The 16,518-nt window shown below is 38.5% G+C and overlaps 1 protein-coding gene across 2 annotated transcripts in view; it reads left to right on the top strand.

Annotated features, from left to right (window-relative positions):
- Nucleotides 1-16,518, top strand: part of CCNY (cyclin Y) — a 122,490-nt gene that overhangs the window by 69,678 nt on the left and 36,294 nt on the right. Inside the window, exons 2-3 of one of the 2 annotated variants that reach the window (XM_069006468.1) lie at nt 5,451-5,525; nt 11,214-11,248. In XM_069006468.1, coding sequence (XP_068862569.1) covers nt 5,451-5,525; nt 11,214-11,248 — 110 coding nt within the window. The remainder of the gene's footprint in view (nt 1-5,450; nt 5,526-11,213; nt 11,249-16,518) is intronic. The other variant, XM_069006469.1, reaches the window with a different exon arrangement.

Below are 16,518 nucleotides of genomic sequence, written 5' to 3'. Positions count from 1 at the left end.
GTCAGGCTGTGGGTGGAGAAAGGATGGCAAAGAAGTAAAGTAACTTGTGTAGTGCCTGGTAAGCTCAGCTTCCTCTGCAGCAAGCCCTGGACAGGTCTGTTCTTACCTGAAGTCTCTTTAAATAATTCTTAAAAATAATCTTACAGGATGAAGAAACATGGATTAATTTCATTTTTAGGTATATTATAAGTCATTAGTATGGGACATTACCACTTTCCTTAATGATAATGGTGGCTGTGCAGTGGCAGTGATAGCCTGTGGTCCCAGAGGCAAAGGGAAGGAAGGAAAGAATTTCACCAGGTTATTTCAGAATTGAGTAAACTAAAACCAGTGGTTTACTCAGTTTAGACTTTATTCTGTTATCAAATCAGCATCAGAGCTTTGGCGGTACAAACTTACCTGACTTTCATTGTTGAAAAGGAAGGAAATAACATCTTATTTTTCTAACAGAATAAACACATTTTGAGGCCTGCTCCCTGTGCTGCATCCCATGTGCACTGTTAGAAAAGCAGTGACTGTGTTGGTTTTTCCTGTTTGTGTCACACAGAAGCTTTGATGTGCTCAGAAGTTAGTTGCTGCAGCACCCATCCGTCATTCTCTTCTTGTGCCCTCTCCTATCACAGTAAGACTCGTGAATTGAAGAAGCAGTTGGGTTTTTTGTTAAAGTTTTGCCACAGAAGATATAGTCTCATCCTTTACTGTTTTTATCTTGCATAATGTACTCTAACCACAAGTTTGAAAATGTACCTCTTTCTGAAGGATTACAGCAGAGTTGGTGCAGTTTTAGAAAATTTACAGATGTGCCACTGGGGTTTCCTGAACTTTTGTGCTTAATAATTTAAATATTGCTATTTCTGAAGATTTTATAGAACTTAGGCTTGAGGCCCCTGGGATCATCTGATCTGACCTGCATATGAATCATAAGCAAGTAACTTGCATAAGTGATTCTTAAATTGAGCCGAAATACTCATGCTGGACTAAAGCCCGAAGATGTTTGGCTGAAGCAATCTTCTCAAAAGGGAAAACATCAAGATCAGTTGAGTGCATGTTCCTTGGGTGTGGCGCTTCACTGCCTAATTGTCCTCCCTCTTATCATCCAAGGTCATAATTAAGATCTTTCTGCTTTCATTTTCCACTGTTTTTGTTATATTGTGTGCTAGGTTAGAGAGAGGTTTCAGTACTTACGAAGTTGTGTGAACTGCAGACACCTCCTAGTTTTCCTTTTTCTCCAGCTAAAGTTTCAACTCAAGACTCATTTGAAAGCATTTTCAGCAGTCTGAGTCTACACTCATCTAAACTTTCTTCTTACTCTTTTTGCTCTTTAAAAAGTGCAAACTGAGGCTGTGTCCAGTTTTTTTTGGTCTCACTAATGCTTTTTAAGATCTTGTTTTGAGATTTAAAATCTTGCCTGGGCTTTAGCCCAAGTCTGAAGCCAAACTTTACAGTTCACTTCTTTTTATGGCCATATTTGAATGCAGCTGCTGTAGCTTTAGGAATTAAGTTTCTCACAGTGTATGGGGTGAATCTTATTGGGGTCTTCTGGTGGTTGCCTTAAACTGCAGCACAGTTATGTACCAAATTAAGTTATATGCAAAATCTACTCTTTTTTTTTTTTTCCCTCAGAGAGCAATTTTATTTTGATGTGATGCATCAAAATGGCCATTATAATAACTGTGAATTTGGCTGCTGTGAAGCAAATAAGAGAATGCAATCTTAAGTATATTTGCATGCATTTGTAACTTCTTGTCCAAATCCTCCAAAATTGTGTGAATTCTGTTAGACACATGATCTCTTATTTGAAGTGTATGCAAGTCTGACTTTGCCTTGGCTAACCAAAAATTATGTTTCATTTAAATATGCAACTATCAGTGAATCTGTAGATATGGATATGTGCATATGTACATGTATTTATAGACACAAACCTTTGGTTCCTAATCCTTAGAAGACAAAAGCCCTGAAATTTTCATGGAGTATCAGACTGTTCAGGTGTTTACAGGATGTGGGTTAAATTTTGAATAACTTAACAGTCCTTCAATTTAAAAAAAAAACAAAACCTAACAAACTTGATTTTTGAACTAGGAAAAGATACAGAAAAATTCCAATTCTATTTAACTGAAAAGAAAGCTACAGTGAAAGATTTCTGCTTTGGATTATCTATGAGACTGTGGCTTCTTCTTAAAAGCTGATTTTGGAGTGCTGGGTAACTGTTGGAAGAAGTGCCCACTGTTAGCCTTTCATTTGAAGGCTGTGATGTGTTGCAGAGCAGACTGTTAGTAATGGAGAACATTTTTGTGCAGATTTCAAGACTTAAAATTCTGGCTCACATTTTCCTCTCTTTTGAATAATAGACTATTGCTTGTGTGAGTTTAAATCTCGTTTTATCTTTGACTCTTTCATTACAAAATGGGTAAACCTTTCCTATTATTGCTGGTTTTCATGGTACTTTTCAAATACTAGGAAGAACTGTTAATAAGACAAAAGCAGTATGAATGTACTATTTTCTTTAGGATGGAATTAACCTTTTTATGGATAATGCCCTTTGGTGGTGAGTTACTAATTTCAGATACTGGTATATCATTTGATTTCTTTCTTCTGTAATGTGGTTTCTAGTGACAAATCTGTTGCCATATTCAAAAAGACATTTGTTTTTAAGTTGTATGATGAATTAAGACATCTAAGAACCACCAGAGACTAAAATCTTACATGTTGTGAAACTTCATGCATTCTAATATTCCAGCGTGCCAGCAGTGGTGGCCTGGAGTAATGTGGTGCCACAAGTGGCCTGTGGGATGCTTGGATTTGCTAACACTTTACCCTGGATGAGCTGGGAGTGGCTGAGTTGCAGGTGCACACCATACAGTGCTTGCTTCTGCCTGTAAGACCTGTGCTGTTCCTCAGAGGGGCAGGGGGAGCCAGCCCCTCTCAGCAGCACCTGTCCCCTTCTGGCCACCATGTGCCGGGTAAAACAGCCTTTACCTTTCCCCATACCCATGTTCTCCTCCTCTGAGTTTTGTGCAGGCAGTTTGAGAAAGACAGATGGATGTGTTTGATTGTTCCTGTTGCTGGGGAGGATGTGAGAGAAGGGATGTGGAGAGAGGAGGACGTGTGCTGCTCTGCAGGGTTCAGTGGTGGGAAGGAGCCACAGTTGCTCCCTGGCTGTAGGCTGCTGGCTCTGCCAAGGTAATTAAAAATCCCTGGACTGTCTTCTGCAGCTGCTGAGATGGGGTTTTGCTGGCCTTCTTTCAGCTCCTGTCAGAAGAATAACAGTTTATCTGAGAGGCAGTGCTTTTTGGTAGTTCATGATTTTTTTCAGAAAGACTTTTAAGTCCTCTCTTGATTTACTGCTTCTGGAAAATAGGACCTTGTAGCACAGGAATCTTCAGGAGATGCGACTTGACTAAGATGTGGTAGTTGGGTTTTCCTTTCTTTTCAGCCCTGCAAACAAACTGTGAACCTGTACCAGATTGTTATTATTCCTCAAGCAGATAATTTTCTAGTCTCGAAGAAAAGAAAGAAGTGTTCTTCTGGTTTACTGTATTTTGCAAGCTGGATTCAGTTTCATGTTTGTGATCCTATTTTATTGACTGAATTTGTACTGCTGTAATATCTGTAGTAGTTTAAAAAAGAAAAGCACCTCTGTTTTTTCTGGTGATGTATTGTGCTATATGATAAAAGACAAAGAGGTTGATAATAGATAATGTATTTTGCATTTTTAAGTGCTGATTACTCTTCACATAACGAAGAGCTTGAATTTGGCTTAATAGAAAAACCATCCTGAAATGGAAAACAGTCTTTATGAGCACTGTCTGTCTCAATGGGTGATTATTTTTTTTCTTCTGTATGTCTAAATAAGATGCATAAAGGAACATGAAAACATTCTAGTTCATAGTCCTTTGAAGTCAGAAGTCCTAGCATAAAATGACATTCCTAGGATCTTCTCTGAACTTGTCTGTGATTTCTGGGAGGATCAAAATAGTTTTCCCTTGAAATCCCTAGATTCACTGTCCTTTGTGGCATTGATGATAAGGATAATAAGACGACCATTTGCAGCTGAGGAGTTGCACTTCTGCATTTCTGGGTTCTTTCTTGTAGAGACAAGATCAAGTTTTTTCCAGAAGTTATGCCCAGGTTTCCAGCAGCATGTCAGGCTGCTCTTCTCATGGACTACAGAATGCAGGGAGGTGAAAAGGAAACCAAGAGAGCATAAAAGGGCAACATACAAATAGGAAGTACATTTGTAAAGAGGTGTGTGGTAAGGAATAAAACACAGGGAAGTGGAAGACCTAGTAAATTATTAAATAAAAGGGAAAGGATAGCAGAGTATGGGCATGGATGCTGAAGGAACAGGGAAAGCTGTAGGCAGAAGAACTTGACCCTGGGACAAAAAGGCTTTGTTTTCTTTTCCTAAGACCTTGGGCTTAATTTCCAGTTTTACTGAACTTTCACAAGGATATGAAAGGGGAATAAGAGAATTGTAGAAAGGCTGGGATAATCACAGAAGATAAACATATCAGTGCTCATATGCAGTCTCACATAAATGCCTGCATCAAATGCAAGGGAGTGTGCATTTGGAGATAGAGAATGTAAGAGAACTAAGGTTCAGAAAGCCACGCTTGGAGAGCAGGGAAATGCTAAAAAATTATATACTATTTTAGTAGCATTTTTTCTAGTGGATACAGGCATGTAAGCTTTAGCAAATTGTAGTGGAGTGGAATTTGGGAACAAATAAATTCAATGGATTTTAACCTCGATAAGGAAAATAATTCATAGAAGTTTGTATAATGTATGATCAATTTGAATTTGTAACTGGTGAATATCTTTTAGGACGGGTTTTTGTTGTTTTTTTATTTTTTTTTAAGTTGTGGGGTTTTTTTGCTTCTTTTTTTCAAGTTGTCACAGCAAAGAGAATGTTAATCTGTGAAAGTTCCAAGTTTTTTTATCTTGACCGTATAAAACACTCTGGCCTAGATTTTACTTGTTTACATTCAGTTGCAATAACTACTTTTTTTAAAATCATGCCTAATCTTGGAAACCTGTCTATCTGTAGAGGGTTGTGTATTTGTTTGTAATACTTAATTATTCAATAATTACATATAACAAGCTGTGTTCCTGTGCCAAGCTGTGGCTTTGGGGCATGGTGGGAAGAAAGTGATGGTAAATGGGAAATTCCTGACTTCTTGTGTACCAACTTCTCAAGCTGCTTTATCTGTTTTAATCCAAAAGCAGCCCTTAGAACTGAAGTCTAATCCCAAAGCTGTGTTGATGCAAATGATTTGCATGCCAAAAAGAACCACTTGTGCAAGGAAGGATAAAAAAGTGGGCCTCAAGATGGATTTTGTTTTACAGTAGCTGCTTACATATGTAAACTTGGTGTTATTAAAAAGAATGAGAAAATCTTTGTCTGCCATTGAATAATCATAAATATTTTTTGTGCTGTTCTTTCTTTCCAGATTTGAACATGGAATTCAACCCATCAGATCATCCACGGGCCAGTACGATATTTCTCAGTAAATCACAAACAGATGGTAGGTTACTGAATTTATTACAGTAGTTATCTCTAAACCCTTTGTTGAATGCATGTGATAGTCCTTTAATATGTAATTTCCCCCTCTCCCCCAAAAAGAGGCATTTAGAGGCATCATGTTACATGTTAGAGTTTTAAGTAGTCACACCTTTAGCTAATTATCTTGTATGACCATTAGTACAAATATGGATAAAGCTTAATATAATATTTTTAAAATATTTTTTTCTAAATCCATAATTTTTTGTCTGTTTCTTAATTTTTTTTAACTCTGAACATTATGCTTCTGAAAGATGTGTAAAAAGTATTCTTTTAGAAAATGCCAGTTTATATTAGCTAAGAAGACATTCCAGGGTTTTTCTGATATAGATGATACTGTAAATGAGTTCAGGACTAGATTTTCTTAACAAAATAACTCCCATCCTACCCAAACATTCTCCCTTCTTCTCCTCTCGTTATGGATTTGATATAATCATGTTTGTCTGGAGTTAAGTTGGTTTTATTTATACATAGACAAAATGATCTCTAAAATTAACATTGGTTAAACAAGTCTTCTGACAGAGTTAGTAGAATAGAAGCCATTTACTGTGGCTCTTTTGTTCCCCGTTGGACATGTATGACATGTTGGTTTAGAAATAAATGAATAATGGATGCAAAACACATTATTTTCTAGCAGGACCTTCAAAGCAGTTCCTGCATTGTAATTCTGACTGTTCAATATGAATTCTTTGTCCTCCTTTCTGCTTCCTATAAATGCTGCTTTTGATTTACATAGTAAATTGCAGTGTCAAACACATCACTTGAAAAATAATGTAGTTTTCACTTACTGTGTATTTTTTGCTAGTTTTTGAGCATGACTAGAACAAAGAGGATATACATTTAGGCCCTAATTGAAGAGTTGCTTATGTGAGTACCTCCTTTGACCTTGAGATTGTCCTTCTGAATTCAGCCCTGGTTCTGTCAATGCCTCATTACATGGGTTTGGATGCGATTTACCACACTAACCTGGTTTGGTAGTCTGTAAAATGAATATGATAATATTTCCATAGCTGTATTATAAAGACTGATGCCTATTTTATAATGGTTTTGCAGTGTGTTGAAACTGTCTAATCCCATATGGATGCTACTTGTTTCTTGTTACAGCCTGTTGAAAGAAAGGACAAAATAGACCCAAGTCCAACAACTAAAATTTTGACCAGACCGGATGATTATTCTTACTTGTAATAATAGCGGTTAATTTATTGCAGTATGGAGTTAATTTTAAGCATTTTATAAAAGTGTTTATACCCATGCTAGAGTTGATCTATGAAGCTTTGTTCGAGTTTAAGTAATGTGAAGAACATATTTTTGAGTGAGAACGATGAATTTAGTGAAACATTACAGAAATGTTACCAATGGGAGTGTAAGATCTGTTCAGCTGTCCTTGGTACACTGGAAAAAATACAAAGGCTATTTTGTTTGTACAAAAATAAAAAGATTCTGCAAACATTTATCTACTGATCTATTGCCAAGAACCATCATGTTCTGGTGGGACAGATCCCAGTACTAAGCATTTTGCTTGGCTGTACTTTGTGCCCCTTGTTGAACCAAGTGAGCTGTAGGAGTTACCACACTGTTCAAGGATGTTGCCTAACCAAAATGCAATAAAGTGCTTGTTAAAGGGAAAACAGAGGGATTTTTTAGGGCATGTAGGGTTGTAATCTGACAGGTTGCTGTGGAATCTAGGGGACCCTCAAGACTTCTTCAGACGATGTAGAAGAGGAGAGCTGAGCTGGCTGTTTTGAAAACACCTAACTAACTTGGGCAAATAATTGCTCCATTACTTTAATAGTATTGGGCTGGTAAACCTTCCTGTTGACTGTAAGTGAAAATACTTCTGTAGATAAGACCTGTGGACATTTAAAATATACATTACACAATACACAGAAAGTCCAGTGGCATCAGGATTCAGGGTTTCATCCAGGATCTGGCTCTGGCTGTGAGCATACATCTCATGGTTTCATAGTGGGAAGTGGCCAAGCCCATCACTAGGTGCTAGAGTGACTTGGCAATGTAACCTTCAGGCAGTTCCATCTTTGGCTTTCTAGTAACCCTGTGCTCTTTGAGCCTCACTGATAGTCTTATAGTATTCTCCTGGCATAGGAGCTGTGCTAGACCTTCTTATGATTCACATGTGAGTGGAGAGCAACAAATACAATGAGACAGGCTGTGGCATCTCCGTTTATTATGTGGTCTTCAATTGTCTTTGTTCTGTGAAGCCTGGATGCCATGCTAAGCATGTAATTAGTCAGTAGTCTGAATGAATCCTTAATTACCTGAACATTCAATAAATCTGTAGAAAAGTTAATGTCACAATAAATATTAATTTGATTCCTAACTAGAGGAGCTTTTCTAAATATTTCCATCTCTTTTGGGAATTTTCTAGGTTGTGAATCATATGTGTGGAATTCTTCCTATTTAGGGAGCTAGTACAGAATATTACCTGTTATGTTTTTAACTTCTGTGAGTGCTTTATGCAAGATCTTCCTCATTTGGTGAGCTTGGCCAGTGAGCTGTGGGTGATTGGAAACCCATGTGCTAGTTAGTGTGTGACTGTGATTAACCCAGGGTTTCCAAACAGCACTCCAACAATGTAACTGCCTTTCCTTTATGGTAGCAAGAAGGCAATGTTTGCTCCTCCAGGATGCTGGTAATGGTGTTTCCTGTTGGTGGTTTCCAGCTGTGCCTCTCTCCTAACTTAGATTTGGCTTTACACATTCAATGTATGGGCTAAATTTTGCAGTATCAGTGCAACAATGAGCTTCAGACAAATAAGATTTTGAAATTGTGTTTATATATGTGTATAGAAGTGGAGTAAGCTGGTCTTAGTCTTAAATGTTAGCTAGGACCAGTCTTCTCAGCTAAAAGAAAAATAGATGAGTTACCAATAATGGCTGGTAACTCCAACTTCCAAAATGCAAGACATTCTTATAGTTGTAATCCTCAAGGATTTTGTCTTCAATCCTGATATGGCTAACATGAAGATAAGTCTATAGAAACTGCACAGTGAAAGTGTTTATTACAGCTCAATGAAAAATACATACATATACACACAGGTGCCTCTGTGTGTGTGTGTATTTCCTCAGTCTCTTTTAATTTCAGGATACTTTCCTCCTATTGCAGAAGCTCAGTAATAACAGTGGAAAGTGCCTGCAGCAATAAGAACAGGTCATTGGCCTTAGAATGAGGAAAACTAAGACAATTTGGCACATCTCAGGCTCCACGTGAAGAGTTCCATTACAACTTTGACATTTTAAATTGTTTAAAAAAGTAGAAGCTTAATTGTTTAAACTTACCCCAAGTCTGTTCGGCTTGACGTCATCAAAACTTCATGCCTGAAACCCAAAATCCTGGAGTTGCAGTTAGGAGTTTATGCTGCAAAATGCTAGTTAATTTTAACATGATGGTCTGGCCTGCTGCAGACCATACTGAGCTGTGTGAGCAGCAAAGCATTTTTAAACTGACTGAAGCCAAGTGATGGAATTACCTCTTTACAGTCATTTTGCCTTGTGCAATAATTGGCTTCCCCTTGTTTAAAGGGGGGGTTGTGATTACAAAAGAGAGTGGTTGTGACAGAGTGGGTTTCTGCTCTGCACAATTCCCCACTGGCATGTGTTTTGGAGCCTTACACTATGGCAGAGTGAGCCAGAAGCACAGAAAGAAGCAGTTGCCTTCTTGTAGTGCCTTACCTGAGAGTCCAGCCTAAATGAATTTCTGTTATATGGAGAGATAGGGAAAGGAGGTCAGCCTGGTGCTTGCAAAGCTGTGCACAAGAAGTGCTTGAGCAGGGAAAAGGGAGGGGTGTATAAATACGTTAACATACTCTTCTGGAGACTGGAAATAGCAAATGGGATTGAGCTGTGAGTAATATTTGTACTTTGGGAAATAGAGGGTTGTACCTTCATGGGGAATTGAATAAAGGATACAAGGGAAAATACAGAAGAAAAAAACTAAGGGGAATAAAGGTCATTAAAATGGATTTGGAGTATACGTGCAGGCTGTCCTTGTAAGATTTGAAGAACTTCGAATGCGGTGTAATTGTGATTAAACAATTCTATACTTATATTTTATATAATTATATAAATATAATTATATAAAATACTTAACTGTGTTCAAAATTTGACAGTTAATAGGTGTTAACTTTGAATTATGTGCTATATTAGGTTTGCACACAGCTTATCAGGATTGTTTACTGCCTGTACGTTACAATATGTGATTCTAGACAAGTACTTTGGCTGTTCTCAGAAGTATCTACCGTAATTTTGTTGTTTCTCTGTAGAAACATATTATGTGTTTTGCTGGTGATAAATGCAGTGTGTGGAACTTAAGTGTAGTGCAGTGTTTTAGCAGGATTTCAAGCAGTTTAACAATTTACTAGATCATCAGAATTTTTCCGCTGTTCCTGTTTAATTCTGTTTCTTATACAATGTCCGTAATTGTGGATCTGAGCATATTCTAAGTGACATGGCTAACATCTGTCATGTGTGATTCTCCTTTCTGCTCCCTGGGAGGAAAATTATGTAAGGATTTTTCAAAGTTTTTTCTTATTTTTTAATTTTCATTTTATGTCTGCATTAAACACAATTATTTCACAGTATTCACATATACAGCCTTGTTTATGTGAGATTGCTTGCTTATAATAAATCACAAATAACGGCTTCTCATCCAACAGGGAATGAACAGGCTATCCCACCATTGTGAACTCTCTTATTTTGCTAAGTGCATTGGGTTGCCATAGCTTTCAAATCATGGTGCACCAAAGTGCATTTAATCACCTACAGCATGAAACCATTATTATTTTAATCCTGCAGTTTGATTTATGTGTTAGTTGCCTCCAGACTTGTATCCTAAATGCTGTGGTATTTTCACTGGAACAGAGCTCCGCAGGCTCTCTATGGGGTGAGTTAATTGGGGAAGTGCTTTAAAAAAATGAAATAAGAGTATATTTAATCAGCTGTAATAAGCATTTGCCTGACAATTAAGACTTTATACATCTATCTCCCTTGTTGCTGCTATTTACTTTCTGACTGTTTTGGCTAATTGTGGTGCTTGTGGTGACTGGTCCATACTCACCAAAGAAACACATTTTCATTGTTACATCCAACATGAGTAATAGCTTCAGGCTTGTGCCTTATAGAAGGCAGTGGTGTAATCCATATGGTTTCAAGGCTCCTCTGTGGGAGTTAGTGCACAGTAAGCTATGATGACAATTTGCTAAGTCCGTGGTGTAGCTCTTTAGGTGCTTTCATACCTGCAAAGTAGTGTAGGCCACTTTGCAGCAAGGTACCTTGCATGAAGGCACTGGTGGCTTAGGAGTACCCACACAGAGAACTGGGGAAGAATGGCCAAGCCACTGCTACCTTGGACTGCAGCTTACTGCATATTAGCTTGCCCATGCAGACCAGCGCCTGGTGAAGTACCCAAATGGATGAGAACTTTAGCCCATCACCACACTAGTGAGCATAAATGCCTTTATGCATACAGATATATGTTCCTTCTGTGTTTGCTATATAAATATATTTGGTTAGTGCAAAAGGAATTATAATGTTGCACATAGATAGTCGCCTGTTCTTTTTATTATAAATGGTATATAAGAAGCTTAATCGGGAAAAATAGTCATGTAATATTTCTATCATATTTTGTGTTTTTGCAGTGAGAGAAAAACGCAAGAGTCTCTATATAAACCACGTAAGTGAAAATGCCTCGCTATGCAGCTTTCTCCTTGTTGTCTATATTATACAGTAAATGAGAGTTATCACACATGATTTCCACATTGCTGAGAGGGTGCTGATGCTCCACATGTCTGTTCTGCATCAGGATCCTGAAGTATAGGCCTTGACTATTGAGTTAGTGGAACGAATCTGTTGGTTTGAAGACAGTATCATGCTCACAATCAGTGTACGTAGGCAACTGGTATCTGGGAAAAAGAGCTGCACACACTGGTATGATTTTTAAAATTACTACAGAAACTCTTGAAACTTTAGATTACATTTGTATGCAAGTTTGCACTGGCAGGGAGCTCTACAGCATTTGATACGTACACAGTTGTTCTGAAGTGCCTGACCAGTGTTGATGCAGTGTAACTGTGGATTCACATGTGGTACATGCTGAGTGTGAAGATGGGGGTTTGATATGCTTATGTACCCTGGGCATTTTTCAGTTCAGTTCCCTTCTGTTTGAACCAAATTCTCAGTGAAGCTGGGGGCAAATACCCTGTAGCCTGCTTTGGGTACAGGACCAGGCTCTTTGCCTCAGTTAGCATTGTTTGTACTGCTGAAGCACCTGGAACCAGTGTGGTTCCAAGTATGTGAAGCCTTGTGCTGAAGTATTTGGAGTCATGTCTCTGTGAAATTGAAAAAGGGAAAGAACTAATTGTCTACCAAATACTATTTGCCTTCAAGGTGAATGGGGAGAAGTTCTCAAGTTTTTCTCTATCTGGAAATACAAGCTGTCATTTCATTTTTAAGACACTACAGCTGCTGAAACAAACAGATGTGGTTTATACCTTCTTCATCTCTTTGTGCTGGGGTGAACATTTGTCTAGCTCCAGATAAGCTGGATTGGGACACTAATGCAGGTGGATTCAGCTGAAAGCTAAAATGGGGCTCCTAACTGTGATTCACTCCAGGGCTCACACCTGCAGAAAGGGAGGGAGCTACAAGGGCAGGAATGACCTGCTGTGTGGGGTGAGAGGGCAGGACTGCTTCATTTGTTGATAGAACTGGTTGGGTGTTGAGTATTTCTGAAACTACTGAATGGCTTCCAAAGCAAGGTGAGATTTTCAGTTTCCCAAGAGTTAAGATTCTGAGAAGTCACGAGATAGTGTGAGGCTTACAAAACCCTTAAAGTTGCCCTCTCTAGGTTAGCAGATGTTCTTGGTCCTCATCTGTTGCAGTGGGGATTCTTGCAACACATGTATCAGACAACGAGGCCCGTGGAAAAGAATATATGGACTGATTCTTGGTAGATATTAAAATGCACATTTATTTCTAAAAAAAAAAAGAGTATGATACAGAAGAAATGATCACTCATCTTCTATTACCCTGCAGAACATTCCCATTGTTTATAGTGCATGTGAGGGTAGTTTGTAGAGCAATTGTCTTGTTATAAAATTGCTTGGAAAGCCAGTGCACTGGGTTCCTGTAAATCTAATAATGTGTGCTCAGTACCAACCATTTCATATGTAAAAATTGTTTTCTGGGTTAGGCAGACTGAGTTTCCTCCAGCAGATTAACAAAGATGACTATTCAGATGCTGCTGGAAGCACACTATTGCAAACCTTGGTATAAAGTGTTCTTAGGTTAGGCTGGACATGTTGCAGAAAAGGGAGGGGTGATCATATCACTGAGGAGCTGTGTTGTTGGGAGCTCAGTGTAGCAGCATATGCGGTTGATGTGCTAAGTGCTGTACCTCTTCTTAATTTCTGTTTTGTTTTTCCCCCCCAAGTGCCATTCAATGTATTGGCTGAGGTTGCAGTACTGTAAACTTCCTCAATGATTTACTGCTACCTTAAGTCTGACTTCTTTGTACTTATAAAGTACTTCTGAATTACAAAGCTAAAAATGAACCTTTATGAAGCTGGAGTCCTTACCATGGCTTTCTCTCTGTCTTTACAAGTCAGTTAAGTTTTTTAGACAATACTCATAGATAAACTGTATTTTCAAGCATGTCCCTGTAATATTTAAGTTGTTCCTTCAGCACACCTGTGAGTATTCATTCAGCACCTCCTAAATCTTCAGTGTGCTAAAGCTGGTGCACAAACCTGTGATCATTTTTGAAGGGGTAGCTGTGGCTTATAACTGGAACTGTGTTGAGGTTTTCAGACTTCAGGGAACCATCATGGTTTTCCTAGACCACCTTGTTGGAAGAAATTTAAGGAATTACTTAGATTTAACAGTTGTATGTGACAAATGATGGGTCTTATTTACGTGGTACATGGGTTTATGATATACCCTACTGACTAATCAGCTCTTTTCCACTGTTTCTCAGTGTGTGCTAACAGGAGCTATTGCTACTCGTCTGTTTCTCTGTTGATGTGAAGTGCTGGGTCTCCACGTCTGCTCTGGAGGAAACATGCCAGAGAACATAAATTCTGTAGTGTTCTTTTGTCTTTTAAAAGAACTCCTCACCATAATGCAGTGCTTTTTTCTTTTGTGGTTTTTCCATGATGTCATCTTTTTGTTGTTGTTTTTCATGCCTATGCTCCTTTTGTGATAAATAACCAAGATGAGCAACAAAATATTTTTATCTTTTTGTGCAGTATCTGCTTAACTGGTTATTTTGCAGCCAGAGTTGAATTTCTCCCAAGTGATATGGGGGGGCTGGTTAGAAAGAGAAGTGTCAAAAAAAGCTATACTTTTTTTTTTAACTGCTTACCAAATTCTGTGTAGTAACAGATGAGAGTAGTAGTTTATACAAATGCAGTTTTGAAATATTACTTATTAAAAAAAGTAATATTGACTGTTCCTCATTTAAAAATGCACTTTCTTAGCACGATCACACCACTGTTCTTTTCCTTTCTCACTTTCTTTCATTTGAAGAATATTTTATTTGGGTGAATAGTTTCCTTTGATCCCCAAACACAGATAGTGGGTTCCTGCTTTGATTTGTTACACTTTGTCAAGGGCTGACAGTTGCCGTGTTTCAGATTCACCTTGTCAGTAGGTGTGATGGAAGAAGCCAGCAGCTTTTCTTTTTTTGGGGTGGAGAAAGAATGAAAGGAGGGAGTGACAGAGTGCTATGGAGGAGCTGTCATCTCTCAGTCTTCCCATGGAGCCCAAGGAGACAGATGACAGGTTGGGAATGGTGCTGGAGGTTCCCTACCTACAATGTACCTGACCTGTTTGCTTTCTTTCTGCCTGTTTTAATTTCTAAGCAGTTGCAACAGACTCTGCTTCCCTTTCCTGTTGCACTGGCAGTCACTGTTTTTTGTTATGACTTTCATGCTGCCTTGGTGTGCACATGTTTTTTAATCTGCTTAGTCAAGCTGCTGAGAGGGATGAAGATGCAGCCTGAGATAGAAGCGTTTCCTTTCTCAAAGAAGAGAGATTGCATCAGTATCTCTGCCTGTACAAGGAAAGCAAACAGGAAGTCAGACACGTTTTGTGTTTTTAGAGGAGGTGATGGAGAAAGAGTGAATCTTTTATTGTTGTTGCAGTAGGTATTTCTTTTTACTGGTTTTTTTGTAGAGCAAAGGAGCAGGGTGGGGGGAGAAAAAAGGTTGTTTTCTCCTTCAAGTTTTTCTAGAAATTTTCCCTTTCACACAAGGAGAAAATGCTCTGTTAGCCCACGTAATCTCTTCTAGGCAAGATACACTCTTGAAATGAATCTTTGTTTATGTAATACCCCTTAAAAATCAGGGATTTTTTTTGCATATTGGAATATTTCTGAAGGAAGAGAAAGGGTAGGAAAAGGGAAAGAAAATAAAAGGAAGTAATGTCTCACTTTCACATATTTTTTATTCTGGAGACTGTCTGCCAGCTGTATAGCAACAGCATCCTTTCATCACTGTCTTTTTTTAGGGATCTGGTCATGACTTCCACTCTCTGCTACCTGGCAACTGGATGTTCAAATTCCAGCAGACTAATACGGCTTTTGTCATTCCAAGTAGAAAAGTTGACATCTGTATATAGACCAGAATTTTTTTTCATCATCCTGGGGAAAAGTTACTGGGCAACACCTATGTCATAATCCTGGTCCTTGTAAGTGACCCTGTGGTGACTTGCATCAGGGGAAGCTTCACCCCAGACATAGTAGTGGGGACATGTAGAGAACAGAGGGGTCTTTTGCCATGCGAGGTGTGGCAGGAGCAATTTCTTTGAGCCTTTTTGCATGCTTGGAATGATGTATGGCACTTACTCCTATGTAAGCCCCAAATTTTCATGTCAGATGAATGAAGAGGCTATTCTGCTTCCCTGTTGTAAAACTACTGCACATGTGACTGATAATCAAACACTTTCAACTAGTGGTAAATGAGTAAATAAGATAAATGCTGAAATGGGAACATAGTCTGAAAAGCAGTTTAATCTGTGAAAGCAAAGCACAACATAAAATATGAAATGTTGTTTTCAAGAGGACTGCCTGAGGCTGGCTATTGTAAAGGCTTATAATTGCTGTCCAAATTCCTTAAGATATTTTAATTCACATTCCACACTCGAAGAGAAGAACAAGATAAACTGGAAGATAGATTAGAGGCTTCTCAGGTGTTCTTGAAGTTCTCCTAGAGATTGCTTAACGTGGTCTTTGCTCCTCTCCACTGCAAGATCACAAAGAAGCAGGTGCAGAGGGGGCCTTTATAGGCCACCTGGTCCAGTTAGCAGTTTCCCTACACTGATGCCATTCCTAATAGATGCAGCTTAAGATTCTTTCCAGGCATCTAGTAAGTTAAAATTAACAGGTTTTCTTTAATGGCTTACCTAAACTTACTAATTGAAATGTGTTTCTCTAAACTCTTCTAGTCCCTAGTTTCTTCTCCTGTCCTCTAGGGTGAAGAATTTTACCTCTCCTGTCAGCCTCAAGGCACTAAGTTATATGAAGTGATAAACTTTTTTATGGGGAGAAACAAAAGCTAACTTTTGAGTTAGAATGAGAACATGCAGGAGAGTTCTTTTACGAGGGGCTGTGTAATAACTTTGCTGGGAATGCAATAAAGTCCCTCTGGTGAAATTGCGCAACAGTAGCAATTTCACGCTTGGTAAATATAAGCCTTTGAGCTGATTTTAGCTTTCAAAGAAATATCTAATCTTTCATGTTTGTAAAACAGGGTGCTTTTTCAGTGGTTAAATAAGGCCTGCATGTGCTGCAGAGGAGTTTACCAATGGTTGCTGAGCCCCTCAGGAGCTCAGTGGTTTGCTGACGTAATTTTCTATGACATGAGTAAGGACAAGCTTTAAGAGCAAAAGCATTGCAAATGCAGATCTAGTCTAAGCTCAGCTAGTTATGGACATCATCAAAGATTG

Source organism: Aphelocoma coerulescens, chromosome 2, assembly GCF_041296385.1.
Source record: "Aphelocoma coerulescens isolate FSJ_1873_10779 chromosome 2, UR_Acoe_1.0, whole genome shotgun sequence".
Lineage (NCBI taxonomy): Eukaryota > Metazoa > Chordata > Aves > Passeriformes > Corvidae > Aphelocoma > Aphelocoma coerulescens.
This window is presented reverse-complemented; position numbering and strand designations above follow the sequence as displayed.